The sequence below is a fragment of the Pristiophorus japonicus genome, chromosome 8, assembly GCF_044704955.1.
Source record: "Pristiophorus japonicus isolate sPriJap1 chromosome 8, sPriJap1.hap1, whole genome shotgun sequence".
In the NCBI taxonomy this organism is placed as follows: Eukaryota; Metazoa; Chordata; class Chondrichthyes; family Pristiophoridae; genus Pristiophorus; species Pristiophorus japonicus.
The window spans coordinates 123,489,090-123,507,292 of record NC_091984.1 but is presented as its reverse complement, the minus strand read 5'-3'; the positions used below and the strand labels follow the sequence as shown (position 1 = coordinate 123,507,292).

The window sequence follows — 18,203 nt, the reverse complement described above, 5'->3', positions numbered from 1 at the left end:
TCCAGTTGACTTCAAGTTAATTAACCTTCGGGGAGTGGGGAAATAATGACAGATGGGTCTGCTCACCTGCCGCTAAGACCGTGAAGAGAATCATGTCCATAAAACTCAGTGAACTGATAGCAAAGGAACTGGGAGCAAAACAGCTGCAAATTCACGAAGTCCCGACACTGACATCCCTTCAGGCATCTTGACCTTGTCGAATGGTGGGAGAAACAGAGAGCGAGCAGTATACTTGACTTGTAGGGGCTGGAGTTCAAAGAAAAAAATGAGTGCAATTTGCTAGCAATTTACTTCAGCGTTCCTCTACCAATGAATATTGTGCTGTTGTGCGATAATTTCTACCGACGCAACAAGGGCACAAATCATTCGGTGCGTTTCCAGTTGACTCCCTTCATGGGAGAGTAACACTGAGAGCGATTTTAACTCAGCAGACTAGGCACGAACGAGGCAGTAACGACCTCGAAAATGGAGTTCTTGGACTGTTCTGCCGCGGGGGGGGGGGGGGGGGGGGCGGGTGTATCGGAGCTAATTCCGTATCTGCCCTCAACCAGTTATCCACACGTGCACAATTTCACCAGTGGTAACTATGCACAGCAAGTGCCACTTTTCCCACTCTGTAGCTTGGGGCTGTTGAGGCCAATTATAGCACTCACACTCCCAATGGCTGAGGTTGGGTAACTCAGTAGAAGACAGGGATCAAACCCCGGGGGCTCCGTGGTCTGAATGGCGCAGTACAACCTGAGACCTTTTACTCACTGAGCTACTGGGGGCAGGGTAGTGGCTCATCAACTTCACGATTTATTGAGGAATCTGTAACCCTTTGCTGTTAGCTTGGCCGTTAAGAATCCCTGAGGACTTTGCTCAGGGCTGGAAATCGAAATGAAGGTTTAGCAGCAAACACATTTTTAAAAAATCTCCACCTTAGAAGCTGCAAATAAATAATTCAAAATGTAGCAAACCCATAATATAACACCAGAGGAGCTCAGATTTCACATTTACAGCAGTTTTTAGCACATCTTAGTAATTACTGCTGATTGATGAGATGGTAGCGTTTAAAGTGCTAAGTGTACGTTTGTGATCATGCTTTCACACCATGTTTCCTCCAGGCTGGATTTTAATACTGTAATGTATTTGCTTCATGGGTTCTTTGCTTAAGAATTCATAGCAACACATTGCTATTAAGAATTAATTGGTTTATTAACAAAAGGTTTAACAATCACACTACACATTACCAGTTGATCCATCATAACCACCTGCCTAATCGTGGATCCCCCAAACCCAACTGGCTGGGGTTTTATTGAGTCTTGTAAACATCACGTGACTGGCTAAGCCACTCCCAACTCAACAGCTCTACAAACTTGTGAGCATATTCAAGGTGTATACATTACAAATGCCTTTTGTTCTTTTTCATACCAACTTTCTCTGCTCCCCTCTGACCTTGAATGCATTGACGCCTTGAGTGTGGTTCCTTGAGTTTCCCTCTGGTACCTTGTTGAAGTGGCCATTATTCTTGTGTGAGCCTCGACAGTGGGTTTCGATAAGCTATTTGGCCCTTGGCTGTGCTGAAACATATTCGACCATAGTGGACCGCATTACAGCCAAGCAATGATAGGCAATAAAGTACCATGGGATACGTTTGGTAACAAGTTGTGTCTTCCTATTTGTCATGTATTCATCCGAATACTAGAGGGGGAATTGGGAATGTTTCTGTAGTGCAAGGGCCATGTGACATTGGAAGGATCGTGGACTTTTCCTGCACCTAAAAGCAAGTGTTTATGACAAACGTGACATTGCCGATCTCCCTGGGTTGCTTGAAACGTTCCCTGTTTGGTCGGCACTGCAGGACAAGAACTGCTTCTCTCTGCCAAATTTTCATTCCAAAATTTACCCATGCAAAATTTTAATCTGAATAGGAAGCCCATTTTTGATTAGGAGGTTTCCTTCTTGACTGGGTGCGGGGAGGTGGTGTTGGTGGTGGAGGGAGGAAGGGGGCCTATAGCTGCCCGAGTGGCACTGGGCTCAATATTATCCCCATTGGCATGAATGAAACAGGACACTATTGTGCTCCTTAGGACTGGCTCTATTGCATGGCATTATAAGGTTGTAGAAAAACAACCCAAACAGACCTACTCACACCCATCACAAAGAGCCACAGTGCAGTCTATTTCTGATAATTTGAAGTCTTTTTTTAATGCTAAAACAGCGATCACTTGACTTAAGCAAAGTGAGAATTTAGTGAATTACATATAATTTACAGCACAGAAACAGGCCATTTGATCCAACTTGTCTGTGCAGGTGTTTATGCTCCACACGTCTTCTTCATTTAACCCTATCAGCATTACTTCTATTCCTTTCTCCCTCCTGTGCTTATCTAGCTTCCCCTCAAAAGCATCTCTGTTATTTGCCTCAACTACTCCTTGTGATAGCAAGTTCCTTATTTTAAGCACTCTCTGGGTAAAGATGTTTCTCCTTAATTCTTTATTGGACTTATTAGTGACTATCTTATATTTATGACCCCTAGTTTTGGACTCCAGCACAAGTGGAATTATCAGATAAGTTACGTACACACGAACAATGACGGACAGGTAAAGACCATCAGGTCCATCGACCCTGTCCCACACAATTACGATACCTTATGTATCACAACATGTGCACTCCACCCCACCCAAAACCATATGATCTTTAAATTCAGCAACTTTGAATTAAGACTGTGGACTGCAATCGGTCAACTATATTGAAGTGAAGCTGCTGATGACTTTTGTTTCAAGCACTTCTACCTGTTTATTCCTACTTTGGCCGATGTGATTCACTCCCTTTCTCTGGGGAACATTGCAGGATTCCCAGATAAGTTACAAAGACCACTTCAACAAATTGTCCCCAGTTTAAGCGGCAGTGCTTTTACCATTCTCAGCAACATAATGTTGAGAGAATTTCCCCATAATGCATGCCTACCTAATGATATGGACATTCTGATGAATGGCTTGAAATAAGCTTACACAGCCCGAAATAAGTTGATAGCACAAAAGAAAAACAACATACAACTGGATCAAACTTGCGATCAAGGCTACTGTTTCAAGGCAACTGACTAAGTTAAATTCCTTTTTATTCCATTGGATTTCAATAGCATATGACATGCGAAAAGAAGTAGTTTCAATGGGAGTGCAGTGGGATATGAACTTGTCAATCATTTATTGAAGGAGGAAGTGAGCTTTGATGATGCACCGAGGCTTCTTCGGTAGCACCTCCCAAACCTTTGACCTCTATCACCTAGAAGGACAAGGGCAGCAGGCGCATGGGAGCAGCATCACCTCCCAGTCACACATCATCCTGACTCGGAAGTATTTCATCGTTCCTTCATCGTCACTGGGTCAAAATCCTGGAACTCCCTCCTTAACAGCACTGTGAGAGTTCCTTCACCACAAGGACTGCAGTGGTTCAAGAAGGTGATTCACCACCACCTTCTCAAGCGCAATTAGGGATGGGCAATAAATGCTGGCCTTGCCAGCGACGCCATATCCCAGGAATGAATTAAAAAAACATTTATCGCTGGATTTTTTGACAGATTGATTTGGGTACATTTTCCAGTTGTCTTTAACATGTTTCTGCACTTTCTTATGTTTTTTAGGCCAGTGAGCCCTTTCTCCCTGCAGGATATATAGTTAGCGACCTAATGCAAAGGGTAGGCAGAGAACACAGCAAGGCCACACACACAGAAATGAACCAATGACCAGTTGATCTGTTTTTGGTGGTGAGGGGGGAGGGAGGATTATTGATCCGAAACCAGCTGATTTTCCAGGAGCCAGCACAAACAGGGGTTTGTAACATGGACATCTTCACAAAATGCAGCAGACTAACATTTGTGCTAATGTGGGGAGGCACGAAGTGGAAATAAAAAGTATGATTAAAAATGAAGGACAGAAGGGAAAATTCCCCAGTAAGGATTAGGTCGATATTGATCTGTACAGAACAGCGACCTCTGATCAATACCCCTAACAAATATGCTGTGGAAGTCTGCATACCATCAGTTGTATAGCGTCCTTCATGACCTCAGGACATTCCAAAACATTTTACAGCCAGTGAAGTATTTTTGAAGTGTAATCACTGTTGTCATGTAGGAAATGTGACAGCCAATTTGCACACAGCAAGATCCCACAAACAGAGTGTGATATTGACCAGATCATCTGTTTTGTTTTATGATGTCATCTGACCCCCCTCCTCCCCTTTCTCTACCTTATATACTGTCATTCGAATTTCTTTATAAAGTAGTAGTGTTATCACTCATGAATCTTTGAGTATGAACTTGTCATGTGTCATCAGCCCAATCTTCATTTTCATTTGATGCCCGAGCTGACAGCAGCTGGTAACACAAATGGAATGAAATCACCCAGTGAAATGTTTTGTATATATTTATAGTAACACAAGATGCACTGTGTAATTCCATTTCACCATGGTTCATATCAGTTTCTCGATCAATTGAGCATGTTTATGACACAACTCGATGAAGTTGCTGCCATGCTGTCATTTCCACCTATATCCATTATCCTTTGCAGTGTGTCCAAGTTATGTTATTAACTCAAACTTGCAGTGAAAGTAAATCTCAATTCCATCAACTGTTCAAATCATGTACTGTGGCTCAGTGAGTAGCACATTGGCCTTTAAGCCAGTAGGTTGTGGGTTCAAGTCCCACTCCAGGAACTTGAGCACATAAATCTAGGCTGAGGGAGTGCTGCACTGTTGGAGGTGCTGTGTTTTGGATGAGATGTTAAACTGAGGCCCTGTCTTCTCTCGCAAGTGGACATAAAAGATCACATGGCACTATTTTGAAGAAGAGCAGAGGAGTTATCCCTGGTGTCCTGGCCAATATTTATCTCTCAATCAACATTAACAAAAAAACAGATTATCTGGTCACCATCACATTGCTGTTTGTGGGAGTTTGCTGGTGTGTAAATTGGCTGCCGTGTTTCCCACATTACAATAGTGACTACACTCTAAAAAGTACTTCATTGGCTGTGAAGCACTTTGAGACATCTGGTGGTCGTGAAAGGCACTATATAAATCCAAGTCTTTCTTTCTTTCAATGTCATATCTGGCCAAGTCACATGATTCGATTACATAATGTTTATCTGTCCATCACTGTTGCCCAAGGTGTCCCCATTGGCATAAAGATGGGGGAAAACTGCCAACCAAGATAAATAAGTTTGTATATATTATGTACTATAACAAAACCACATCCCAGGGTTGAGGTAGCTTTGATAAATCATTCATCCATCATTTCAATTCATCTGCCTTCTAACTCGCTGCAGTGTCCTCGTATGTTCAGCTCATTTCCTTAATTGTATTTTCTGTCAACTCAAAGTCAAAAAGAATCACCAATCATTAAAAAAAGGATGCACTGAGTTTGCTTGGCAATATTGTCATTATATAAACCGTGGTTGAATGTGCACGCTGTTAATTGTATCTTTATTTTCCAGTTGACCATCCTCCCATGGAGCCTTCCATACACATTTCCGTACCTCCCAAACAGCCAGACAAGATGGACTTTGATGAGGTGAGAAAAAGGACAGAAACAGAAACTACTGAACTATGATAGATGATGAAGAGAGTTAGCCTGAAGTCTATCAGTACTTTTTTTAAATGATTTTTGCTGTACCAAACGAGAATCTAACCAGTAGAATGTGTGTTCTAATCAGGTTCAATGTTTCAACATGCCCAGGCTTTTGTTAAGAATTAAATTAGCAAACGGATTATTCCACAAGGATAACAATCTTCCAGGGTGTATTGGGATCTCAATTTTCACTTTCCATTGTACTGATTAAAGCCCACCATCCACTGCTGATTTCACTATAGTAATGTAGTTACAATAGCTTCAAAGGCTACATCGACATGAGTGGGATGTTTTATATTACATTCAATTGTCAAGCTTGTTTATAAGGGAAGGCCAGCATTCCAAACACTGACATTGGAGCAGTAATAGAGCAATAATGAAGTAATAATGGAGCAGTAATGGAGCAGTAATGGAGCCATATTGGAGCAATAATGGAGCAGTTTTGGAGCAGTAATGGAGTATTAATGGACATGTTGATATCCATTATTAGCTAATAACATTATGCTGGGATCAATTTAACTTTGAAATGTCCCAGAATCGACTGCCAGGAAAAGGGTAGTTCAGTGGAATTGCTTGACAGAGACTTACTATTTATTTGGAAAGGGCTAGAATAGGGCTTAAAGAAACTTTGAGAAGGTTTGAGAACCATTGCTTATGGATCTCTCTCTCTCTAAGTGGTCCAGCTCCTTGCTGGGGTGAAACCTTGAGATTACTTCCAGCTAATCCTGCTCTTCAATTCGGTTGCTTCTCCAGTTATGGCTTTTTTTTCATACAACTGCTTTTTTGAACCACCCTGAATCATTATGATGCAAATAATTACTTTAATATAGCGCTATTATAAATAGAACAGTGCGAGAGGCATTAGATCGGCCCTTGATTGTATTGCAAGCTGGAGATTAGGTTAATAAATTTTATAATCAAAATCATTCCATTAATTTTGAATGGCCTGATTAATGAGCTGGTTAATTAATGACTACAGCCTGAGTTGTTTGCTAAACAGCAGCAGTTAATTCAGATTGTATCTGCACTGGCCCTGAGCTCACTAAGTGTACTGGCTGATGAAACATTTTCTCTCTCCCTGCCATCGTTTCCATAAAATCCGCATGTGTGAAAATCTAGCATATCAGTCTCAATTGAAAGTGTCATGCATACAGTACCTGTGAAACATTCACTCTTAATTGCTTCTGGCGTAAACAGCAACAAATGGTGGCGAGATGGGGAATGTACCAAAGAACAAGTAGCATCTTAAAACAGGTGTAAAAATAAAAGAGAGAAAGCAAGTTAGTCATTTCCTGCTGGTTTCTCCTGACCTGAATACTAGCCTTCCCCCCATGGGAAGGAGCTGGGGATTTACAAACAGCTTGCCAATCTACAACCGTTCCTCAATGAAAGCCGCTCTTCACCTCAGGATATGCTTTGTTACAACAATTAGGCTCTGTGGCTCAGTGGGTAGCACGCTTACCTTTGAGTCAAAAGGTTGTGAGTTCAATTCCCACTCCAGGGACTTGAGCACAAAAGTCTAGGCTGACACTCCAGTGCAATGCTGAGGGAGTGCTGCACTGTTGGAGGTGCCATCTTTTGGATGAGGCATTAAACCGAGGCCCCGTCTGCTGCCATAAAAGATCCCACGGCACTATTTTGAAGAAGAGCAGGGGAGTTATCCCCGGTGTCCTGGACAATATTTATCCCTCAATCAATATAACAACAACAGATTATCTGGTCATTATCACACTGCTGTTTGTGGGAGCTTGCTGTGCGCAAATTGGCTGCCGCGTTTCCTACATTACAACAGCGACTACACTCCAAAAGTACTCCATTGGCTGTAAAGTGCTTTAAGACGTCCGGTGGTCATGAAAGGTGCTATATAAATGCAAGCCTTTCTTTTTTCTTTCTTCCTAGCCACTACCAAGTGGCATTAGTGGAACCCAGGCCAACCTGTCCTCTGGCCTACACGTTCACCCAGGCAATTGCTCAGCACCTCCCACAACAGCATGACCGAGATGGGAAAGCGTGGTAAGGGGAGAACTGCAGGTGGCACCCCACACCCTACCGCTCTGCGTCACAACACCTGGGAATTTCAACACTGTGTGCCACTCTCCGCTATCCTTCTGACGGGGATCCCGTATATTCACTTACCTGACCTAATTGAAGCCATTGCCTACCATGGTCCTGATGGGGAGCTGTCGTGCTCTGTGCATTCTGTTCACCTGAATGAGCTTCTGCGGGTCACGGTTGGATGCCTCAAACATGGCATTGAGCTCAGCAAATTGTACACCCACCAGCTGATTCGTTATTCCCACCCTGTGGCCTATCATCCCTGGGACCCACCTGATCATTCCTGACTGAGGATAAAATTGGGCGCCACCAGCAACAAAATGTCCAATTAATTTCCAAAGCTTCTGTATAGTAAATCTATTTGCAGTTGACTGCAAAAAAATTGCGGAGTTCGAGAATTTAATGTGTCGATTGACAGAGTAGTGCGATAATCCCGTTATCTATTGCACTTGCTTACTTCATCTTTTGGTTTTACAAAATCTAAATTTAATAAGCAGGAAATTGTATTGCCAAGGGCAGCAGGAGGTACCTTCAGCTGCCCTTGGCCCTAAGCTCTAGAATCCTCTCCCTAAACCTCAGACTCTCTACCCCCTCTCCTCCTTTAAGACGCTCCTTAAAAACGACCTCTTTGACCAAGCTTTTGATCATTGGTTCTGATATCTCCTTATGCATCTCGATGTCACATGTGTTTGGTAACACTCCGGTGAAACGCCTTGGGACGTTTTACTACGCTATATAAATGCAAGTTGTTGTTGTTGGGGTGTACCATAAAATATTTCTCTGGCAGCCAGTGGCACAAGCTTAGTCCATTTATTGGATTTGGTTATTGCTGTTTTTATAAAGAACAGGCTGACCTGAGAGCCCCATGACTCAGTGTTGTATCACCACCCGATATGGTCAGGGATCAGTGATATCGAGGATAACCAGTGAATAGGCCCTAGCTGTACAATTCACAAGTACCATAAACCACCACCACTTGATATGTATTCTCTTCAAAAAATGCTTAATGAAGAAAGGAAAAAAGAAAGACTTGCATTTATAAAGTGCCTTTCCCAACCTCAGGACGTTCCAAACTGCTTTACAGCCAATGAATTACCTTTGACGTGTAGTCATTGTTGAAATACAGGTTGAACCTTCCTTATCCGGCACCCTTGGGACCTGGCTTGTGCCGAATATGGGATTTTACCGGATAAAGGGAGATCAGCACGAGGTGGGGGGGGGCGTGGGGGGGCGAGGGGAGGTCGGTGCCCAGGGCAGGCTCCGGCGGACCGAGTGTCTACGAGCCCCAGCGGATGTCGGCGGACCCCAGCGGGCCGCATGTTGGTGGGCCCAAGCGGGCCGAGGGTCAGCGGCCCCAGCGGGCCAAGTGTCGGCAGGCCCCAGCGGGCTGAGTGTCAGCGGCCCCAGCGGGCCGAGTGTCGAAGCGGCCGGCGGCCCCAGCGGGCCGAGTGCCGGCGGCCCCAGCGGGCCAAGTGTCGGAGTGGCCCCAGCGGGCCGAGTGTCGGCGGCCCCAGCGGGCCGAGTGTCGGAGTGGCCCCAGTGGGCCGAGTGTCGGAGCGGCCCCAGCGGGTCGAGTGTCGGCAGGCCCCAGCAGGCTGAGTGTCGGCGGGCCCAGCGGGCCGAGTGTCAGCGGCCCCAGCGGGCCGAGTGTCAGAGTGGCCCCAGCGGGCCGAGTGTCGGCGGCCCCAGCGGGCCGAGTGTCGGAGTGGCCCCAGTGGGCCGAGTGTCGGAGCGGCCCCAGCGGGTCGAGTGTCGGCAGGCCCCAGCAGGCTGAGTGTCGGCGGGCCCAGCGGGCCGAGTGTCAGCGGCCCCAGCGGGCCGAGTGTCAGAGTGGCCCCAGCGGGCCGAGTGTCAGCGGCCCCAGCGGGCCGATTGTCAGAGTGGCCCCAGCGGGCCGAGTGTCAGTGGCCCCAGCGGGCCGAGTGTCAGCGGCCCCAGCGGGCCGAGAGTCAGCGGCCCCAGCGGGCCGAGTGTCAGAGTGGCCCCAGCGGGCCGAGTGTCAGTGGCCCCAGCGGGCCGAGTGTCGGAGCGGCCCCAGCGGGCCGAGTGTCGGAGCGGCCGGCGGCCCCAGCGGGCCGAGTGTCGAAGCGGCCGGCGGCCCCAGCGGGCCGAGTGTCGGAGCGGCCGGCGGCCCCAGCGGGCCGAGTGTCGAAGCGGCCGGCGGCCCCAGCGGGCCGAGTGTCGAAGCGGCCCCAGCGGGCCGAGTGTCGAAGCGGCCGGCGGCCCCAGCGGGCCGAGTGTCGAAGCGGCCGGCGGCCCCAGCGGGCCGAGTGTCGGAGCGGCCTCAGCAGGCCGAGTGTCGGAGCGGCCCCAGCGGGCCGAGTGTCGAAGCGGCCGGCGGCCCCAGCGGGCCGAGTGTCGGAGCGGCCTCAGCGGGCCGAGTGACGGAGCGGCCCCAGCGGGCCGAGTGTCGGAGAGGCCCCAGCGGGCCGAGTGTCGAAGCGGCTGGCGGCCCCAGCGGGCCGAGTGTCGAAGCGGCTGGCGGCCCCAGCGGGCCGAGTGTCGAAGCGGCCCCAGCGGGCCGAGTGTCGGAGCGGCCCCAGCGGGCCAAGTGTCGGAGCGGCCCCAGCGGGCCGAGTGTCGGAGCGGCCCCAGCGGGCCGAGTGTCGGAGCGGCCCCAGCGGGCCGAGTGTCGGAGCGGCCCCAGCGGGCCGAGTGTCGGAGCGGCCCCAGCGGGCCGAGTGTCGGAGCGGCCCCAGCGGGCCGAGTGTCGGAGCGGCCCCAGCGGGCCGAGTGTCGGAGCGGCCCCAGCGGGCCGAGTGTCGGAGCGGCCCCAGCGGGCCGAGTGTCGGAGCGGCCCCAGCGGGCCGAGTGTCGGAGCGGCCCCAGCGGGCCGAGTGTCGGAGTGGCCCCAGCGGGCCGAGTGTCGGAGTGGCCCCAGCGGGCCGAGTGTCGGAGTGGCCCCAGCGGGCTGAGTGTCAGCGGCCCCAGCGGGCCGAATGTCGGAGCGGCCCCAGCGGGCCGAGTGTCAAGAGTGGCCCCAGCGGGCCGAGTGTCGGAGTGGCCCCAGCAGGCTGAGTGTCAGCGGCCCCAGCGGGCCGAGTGTCGGAGTGGCCCCAGCGGGCTGAGTGTCAGCGGTCCCAGCGGGCTGAGTGTCAGCGGTCCCAGCGGGCCGAGTGTCGGAGTGGCCCCAGCGGGCCGAGTGTCGGAGTGGCCCCAGTGGGCCGAGTGTCAGCGGCCCCAGCGGGCCGAGTGTCAGTGGCCCCAGCGGGCCGAGTGTCGGAGCGGCCCCAGCGGGCCGAGTGTCGGAGCGGCCCCAGCGGGCCGAGTGTCGAAGCAGCCGGCGGCCCCAGCGGGCCGAGTGTCGAAGCGGCCGGCGGCCCCAGCGGGCCGAGTGTCGGAGCGGCCTCAGCGGGCTGAGTGTCGGAGCGGCCCCAGCGGGCCGAGTGTCGAAGCGGCCGGCGGCCCCAGCGGGCCGAGTGTCGAAGCGGCCGGCGGCCCCAGCGGGCCGAGTGTCGAAGCGGCCGGCGGCCCCAGCGGGCCGAGTGTCGAAGCGGCCGGCGGCCCCAGCGGGCCGAGTGTCGAAGCGGCCCCAGCGGGCCGAGTGTCGTAGCGGCCCCAGCGGGCCGAGTGTCGGAGTGGCCCCAGCGGGCCGAGTGTCGGAGTGGCCCCAGCGGGCCGAGTGTCGGAGTGGCCCCAGCGGGCTGAGTGTCAGCGGGCCGAGTGTCAGAGTGGCCCCAGCGGGCCGAGTGTCAAGAGTGGCCCCAGCGGGCCGAGTGTCGGAGTGGCCCCAGTGGGCCGAGTGTCGGAGCGGCCCCAGCGGGCCGGGTGTCGGAGCGGCCCCAGCGGGCCAAGTGTCGGAGCGGCCCCAGCGGGCCGAATGTCGGAGCGGCCCCAGCGGGCCGAGTGTCGGAGCGGCCCCAGCGGGCCGAGTGTCGGAGCGGCCCCAGCGGGCCGAATGTCGGAGCGGCCCCAGCGGGCCGAGTGTCGGCGGGCCCCAGCGGGCCGAGTGTCGGAGCGGCCCCAGCGGGCCGAGTGTCGGAGCGGCCCCAGCGTGCCGAGTGTCGGAGCGGCCCCAGCGGGCCGAGTGTCGGAGCGGCCCCAGCGGGCCGAATGTCGGAGCGGCCCCAGCGGGCTGAGTGTCGGCATGGCCCCAAAGTCGGGGTGGCAGTCGGTCGCATTCTGAACATGCGCCTCCGACCAGCAGAATCATTCTGGATGAGGGGTGGTGGCGGATAAGGGAGTCCCGGATAAGGGAGGTTCAACCTGTAATAGGGAAATGCAACACCCAATTTTCACACAGCAAGATCCCAAAAAAAGCAACACGATTTTTCGGTGATATTGGTTGAGCGATACATATTGACCAGGACAACAGGGAGAACTCCCCTGCTCTTCTTTGAATATTGAAATGGGATTTGTTACATTCATCTGAAAAAAAATGATTGAAATTAACTTTTACTCAGTTCTTTGCCGATAAGTGGAGAGGGACACAAGTGTGAATGTTATCAGAACCGAGGAGTTAGTCAGGAGGTGTTGACCCACAATCAGTTTCTAAAAGGATAGTTCCAGCAATATGCACAGCAAATATTAGAAGCAGATGGTTTACTTGTCCTGTTTATTAAGAAATAAGTTCCCAGTGAAACATAGAAGGAGTAGGCCATTCGGCCCTTCGAGCCTGCACCGCCATTCAATAAGATCATGGCTGATCATTCCCTCAGTACCCCTTTCCTGCTTTCTCTCCATACCCCTTGATCCCTTTAGCTGTAAGGGCCATATCTAACTCCCTCTTGAATATATCCAAGAAGTTTCTCCTCATCTCAATCCTAAATGACCTACCCCTTATCCTAAGACTATGTCCCCTGGTTCTGGACTTCCCCAACATCAGGAACATTCTTCCCGCATCTAACCTGTCCAGTCCCGTCAGAATCTTATACATTTCTGAGATCCCCTCTCATCCTTCTAAACTCCAGTGAATAAAGGCCCAGTTGATCCAGTTTTTCCTCATATGACAGTCCAGCCATCTCGGGAATCAGTCTGGTGAACCTTTGCTGCACTCCCTCAATAGCAAGAACGTCCTTCCTCAGATTAGGAGACCAAAACTGAACACAATATTCCAGGTGAGGCCGCACTAAGGCCCTGTACAACTCCAGTAAGACCTCCCTGTTCCTATACTCAAATCCCCTAACTATGAAGGCCAACATGCCATTTGCCTTCTTCACCGCCTGCTGGACCTGCATGCCAACTTTCAATGACTGATGAACCATGACACCCAGGTCTCGTTGCACCTCCCCTTTTCCTAATCTGCCGCCATTCAGATAATATTCTGCCTTCGTGTTTTTGCCCCCAAAATGGATAACCTCACATTTATCCACATTATACTGTATCTGCCATGCATTTGCCCACTCACCTAACCTGTCTAAGTCACCCTGTAGCCTCTTCGCATCCTCCTCACAGCTCACACTGCCACCCAGTTTAGTGTCATCTTGTTGGAGATATAAACCACCAGTGGTATATAAAAATACATGTAAACCAAGAGAAACTTTGAAAATAGTGTGCAAATGTTGCCAGGTCATTGGTGGTAATCAGTTAATGTGAACTTGTATCTAGATTTTCATGATCAATCTGAAGCGTAGAACAGACAGGAGGGAACGAATGCTCCGTACACTTTACGAAATGGACATTAAAGTCAAGGTAGCAGATGCTGTGGATGGGAAGTAAGTACTGATCCTGAAGAAAATAAAATGTCTATATTAACCCCATAGAGATCCTGTTTATATATCAGCGACTTAAATTCTACTGCTTTTTGTAATATAGCTGCACTTGGTGGGCTACTGTGACAGCGCAACTCCTGATGTATAATAATAAAAGGTCACATGATGAAAATTTCTAATAAGAGCCATCTTATGTATTGTATGTGTTTGTGATATTGCAAAGAATATATCATACTTTTCTTCAGTATGTGCTTTCTTTGGCAAATTTTTATTTAATTGGAAAAAAATCAGGTCAAAAAGTTCTGACATCTTTTGCACTGACTTGGGTTGCCACCTTTCACCATTGGATGGGTGTTAATGGGGCCCGGCTGTTTAAATAGGCTGGCGTTCCAATAAAGCCTGTGCATAGCCCGGGAGATAAAATTCTCCCTTAAAGTTTCTATTATTATTACATAAAATAAAAGCGTTAGAAATAAACCCCACTTTGTCTTTCTGGTATTAATTTTAAATCTCTGCAGAAGGTGCTCAAATAAATATTTTAAGTTACTTCTTATTTATCTAGTGCCCATGTTTATTTTCCCATTTATTTCAATAGCAATACAGGGGTCTCAGGGATAACTAGTGTGGGGAAAAAAAAGGGAATTCCAGCCAAGAAATAAAATACAATGATCCAAACCAGCTGGAAGAAAGAGAATTGCTAAAGAACATAAGAAATAGGAACATAAGAAATAGGAGTAGGCCATATGGCCCCTGGAGCCTACTCCGCCATTCAATAAGATCATGGCTGGTCATCCACCTCAACTCCACTTTCCTGCCCGATCTCCATATCCCTTGATTCCCCGAGTCAGGTTCAGGATGTGACCAGCTGGTAATGGGGATGAAATATGCTGCTGAGCTTTTAACAGAATGACGTTGGTCTTACCGATGTTGAGACAACTTGATATTGGACCAGCAGGCTTGCGGTATATGCTGCAACCAGTATGCATCATTAGCATCTCAGGACAGGTTTTCAAGCCGTGTTCCACGTGCCATCAAACAGTATGGTAATATAAGATTGACAGATCCAAGTTGCAAGCCTTGCATTGGATCTGATGCATTGGGCCTGTCACTGAAAGGAAACACTGCAGGCTCCGTTTTCATTCCCGGTTAGTCCACACAATTAAAGGGTTGCACTCCATATTGGGTCGTAAAGAAACTCGGTATAACAATGTGACACATGTTTTGTACTGACAGAGCCCTCAACACAAGCCACCTGAAAGCACTTAACATTGAAATGTTGCCAGGGTACTATGACCCATACTCGGGAAGAATCCTGACACGGGGAGAAATAGGTTGCTTCCTGAGCCATTATTACATCTGGAAAGAGGTGAGGAGATTGATCCTAATGTGCATGTTCACATATTTTACATGTTTGTAGAAATGTTGTCACATAAAGTGTGTTTATCTACCACCAAAGATTCCATTAGAGCTCTCGGTGTTTTAGAATGGTCCATCACTTGAGGTAAATGCTTCTGGATATTTTATATTGCCCGATGGGGAAACATAAATTCAGAAGAAAAAACCTTGCGTAGTGTTTGTTTTGTTAAGAGTGAGCCTTGCACTTTTTTATGAAGAGTGTTCCCCCTCCCCTCTCTTAGGCCACCAATGCCACCTCAGAATATAACATTTCAGTTATGTATGTATAATGCTCACAGGTTGGTAGAGCTGTTGAGTTGGGAGTGGCTTAGCCAGTCACATGATGTTCACAAGACTCAATAAAAATCCAGTCAGTTGGGTTTCGGGGATCCACGATGAGGCATGCGGTTGTGAGCCTGGTGGATGATCTGGTAATGTGTAGTGTGATTGTTAAACCTTTTGCTAATAAACCAACTAGTTCTTAATAGCAATGTGTTGCTATGGATTCTTAAGCAAAGGACCCATGAAGCAAATACATTACAGTAGGAAATTTGCACTATGTGCAGTATGACCCAGGGTAAAAAGGGTCGATTGTTAGCCCTGAGGCGTGCTGCATTCCATTCACTACTTGCAGAAAGTTGCATTTTGGTTTGCAAGAGGCAGGGGCCTGCTGATGGAAGCTGCCTCCTTGAGGCGAGCCTGAGTACAGAGTTTTGGGAGAAGGGCCCGAATTGGTAACATCATAGAAACATAGAAAATAGGTGCAGGTGTAGGCCATTCAGCCCTTCTAGCCTGCACCGCCATTCAATGAGTTCATGGCTGAACATGCAACTTCAGTACCCCATTCCTGCTTTCTCGCCATACCCCTTGATCCCCCTAGTAGTAAGGACTACATCAAACTCCTTTTTGAATATATTTAGTGAATTAGCCTCAACAACTTTCTGTGGTAGAGAACTCCACAGGTTCACCACTCTCTGGGTGAAGAAGTTTCTCCTCATCTCAGTCCTAAATGGCTTACCCCTTATCCTTAGACTGTGACCGCTGGTTCTGGACTTCCCCAACATTGGGAACATTCTTCCTGCATCTAACCTGTCTAAACCCATCAGAATTTTAAATGTTTCTATGCGATCCCCTCTCAATATTCTGAACTCCAGTGAATACAAGCCCAGTTGATCCATTCTTTCTTGATATATCAGTCCCGCCATCCCGGGAATCAGTCTGGTCAACCTTCGCTGCACTCCCTCAATAGCAAGAATGTCCTTCCTCAAGTTAGGAGACCAAAACTGTACACAATACTCCAGGTGTGGCCTCACCAAGGCCCTGTACAACTGTAGTAACACCTCCCTGCCCCTATATTCAAATCCCCTCGCTATGAAGGCCAACATGCCATTTGCTTTCTTAACCGCCTGCTGCACCTGCATGCCAACCTTCAATGACTGATGAACCATGACACCCAGGTCTCGTTGCACCTCCCTTTTTTCCTAATCTGTCACCATTCAGATAATAGTCTCTCTCTCTATTTTTACCACCAAAGTGGATGACCTCACATTTATCCACATTATACTTCATCTGCCATGCATTTGCCCACTCACCTAACCTATCCAAGGCACTCTGCAGCCTCATAGCATCCTCCTCGCAGCTCACACTGCCACCCAACTTAGTGTCATCCGCAAATTTGGAGATACTACATTTAATCCCCTCGTCTAAATCATTAATGTACAATGTAAACAGCTGGGACCCCAGCACAGAACCTTGCAGTATCCCACTAGTCACTGCCTGCCATTCTGAAAAGTACCTATTTACTCCTACTCTTTGCTTCCTGTCTGCCAACCAGTTCTCAATCCACGTCAGCACACTACCCCCAATCCCATGTGTTTTAACTTTGCACATTAATCTCTTGTGTGGGACCTTGTCGAAAGCCTTCTGAAAGTCAAAATACACCACATCAACTGGTTCCCCCTTGTCCACTCTACTGGAAACATCCTCAAAAAATTCCAGAAGATTTGTCAAGCATGATTTCTCTTTCACAAATCATGCTGACTTGGACCTATCATGTCACCTCTTTCCAAATGCGCTGCTATGACATCCTTAATAATTGATTCCATCATTTTACCCACTACCGATATCAGGCTCACTGGTCTATAATTCCCTGTTTTCTCTCTCCCTCCTTTTTTAAAAAGTGGGGTTACGTTGGCTACCCTCCACTCCATAGGAACTGATCCTGAGTCTATGGAATGTTGGAAAATGACTGTCAATGCATCCGCTATTTCCAAGGCCACCTCCTTAAGTACTCTGGGATGCAGACCATCAGGCCCTGGGAATTTATCGGCCTTCAATCAATTCAACCAACACAATTTCCCGACTAACAAGGATTTCCCTCAGTTCCTCCTTCTTACTAGACTCTCTGACCCCTTTTATATCCGGAAGGTTGTTTGTGTCCTCCTTAGTGAATACCGAACCAAAGTACTTGTTCAATTGGTCTGCCATTTCTTTGTTCCCAGTTATGACTTCCCCTGATTCTGACTGCAGGGGACCTACGTTTGTCTTTACTAACCTTTTTCTCTTTACATATCTATAGAAGCTTTTGCAGTCCATTTTAATGTTCCCTGCAAGCTTCCTCTCGTACTCTATTTTCCCTGCCTTAATCAAACCCTTTGTCCTCCTCTGCTGAGTTCTAAATTTCTCCCAGTCCCCGGGTTCGCTGCTATTTCTGGCCAATTTGTATGCCACTTCCTTGGCTTTAATACAATCCCTGATTTCCCTTGATAGCCACGGTTGAGCCACCTTCCCTTTTTTATTTTTACGCCAGACAGGGATGTACAATTGTTGTAGTTAATCCATGCCGTCTCTAAATGTCTGCCATTGCTCATCCACTGTCAACCCCTTCAGTATCATTCGCCAATCTATCCTCGCCAATTCACGCCTCATACCTTCAAAGTTACCCTTCTTTAAGTTTGGACCATGGTCTCTGAATTAACTGTTTCATTCTCCATCCTAATGTAGAATTCCACCATATTATAGTCACCCTTCCCCAAGGGGCCTCGCACAACGAGATTGCTAATTAATCCTCTCTCATTACACAACACCCAGTCTAAGATGGCCTCCCCCCCTAGTTGGTTCCTCGACATATTGGTCTAGAAAACCATCCCTTATGCAGTCCAGGAAATCCTACTCCACCGTATTGTTTCCAGTTTGTTTAGCTCAATCTATGTGCATATTAAAGTCACCCATGATAACTGCTGCATCTTTATTGCATGCACCCCTAATTTCCTGTTTGATGCCCTCCCCAACATCACTACTACTGTTTGGAGGTCTGTACACAACTCCCACTAGCGTTTTCTGCCCTTTGGTATTCCGTAGCTCCACCCATACCGATTCCACATCATCCAGGCTAATGTCCCTCCTTACAATTGCATTAATTTCCTCTTTAACCAGCAACGTCACCCCGCCTCCTTTACCTTTCTGTCTATCCTTCCTAAATGTTGAATACCCCTGGA

At 48.6% G+C, this 18,203-nt stretch overlaps 1 protein-coding gene across 3 annotated transcripts in view; it reads left to right on the top strand.

Moving 5' to 3' along the window:
• The window catches only part of LOC139268740 (procollagen galactosyltransferase 2-like), a 213,694-nt gene that overhangs the window by 175,585 nt on the left and 19,906 nt on the right, over positions 1-18,203 (top strand). For all 3 annotated transcript variants that reach the window (XM_070887391.1, XM_070887390.1, XM_070887392.1), the window contains 3 exons: positions 5,472-5,548; positions 13,208-13,314; positions 14,545-14,677. In XM_070887391.1, coding sequence (XP_070743492.1) covers positions 5,472-5,548; positions 13,208-13,314; positions 14,545-14,677 — 317 coding nt within the window. The remainder of the gene's footprint in view (positions 1-5,471; positions 5,549-13,207; positions 13,315-14,544; positions 14,678-18,203) is intronic.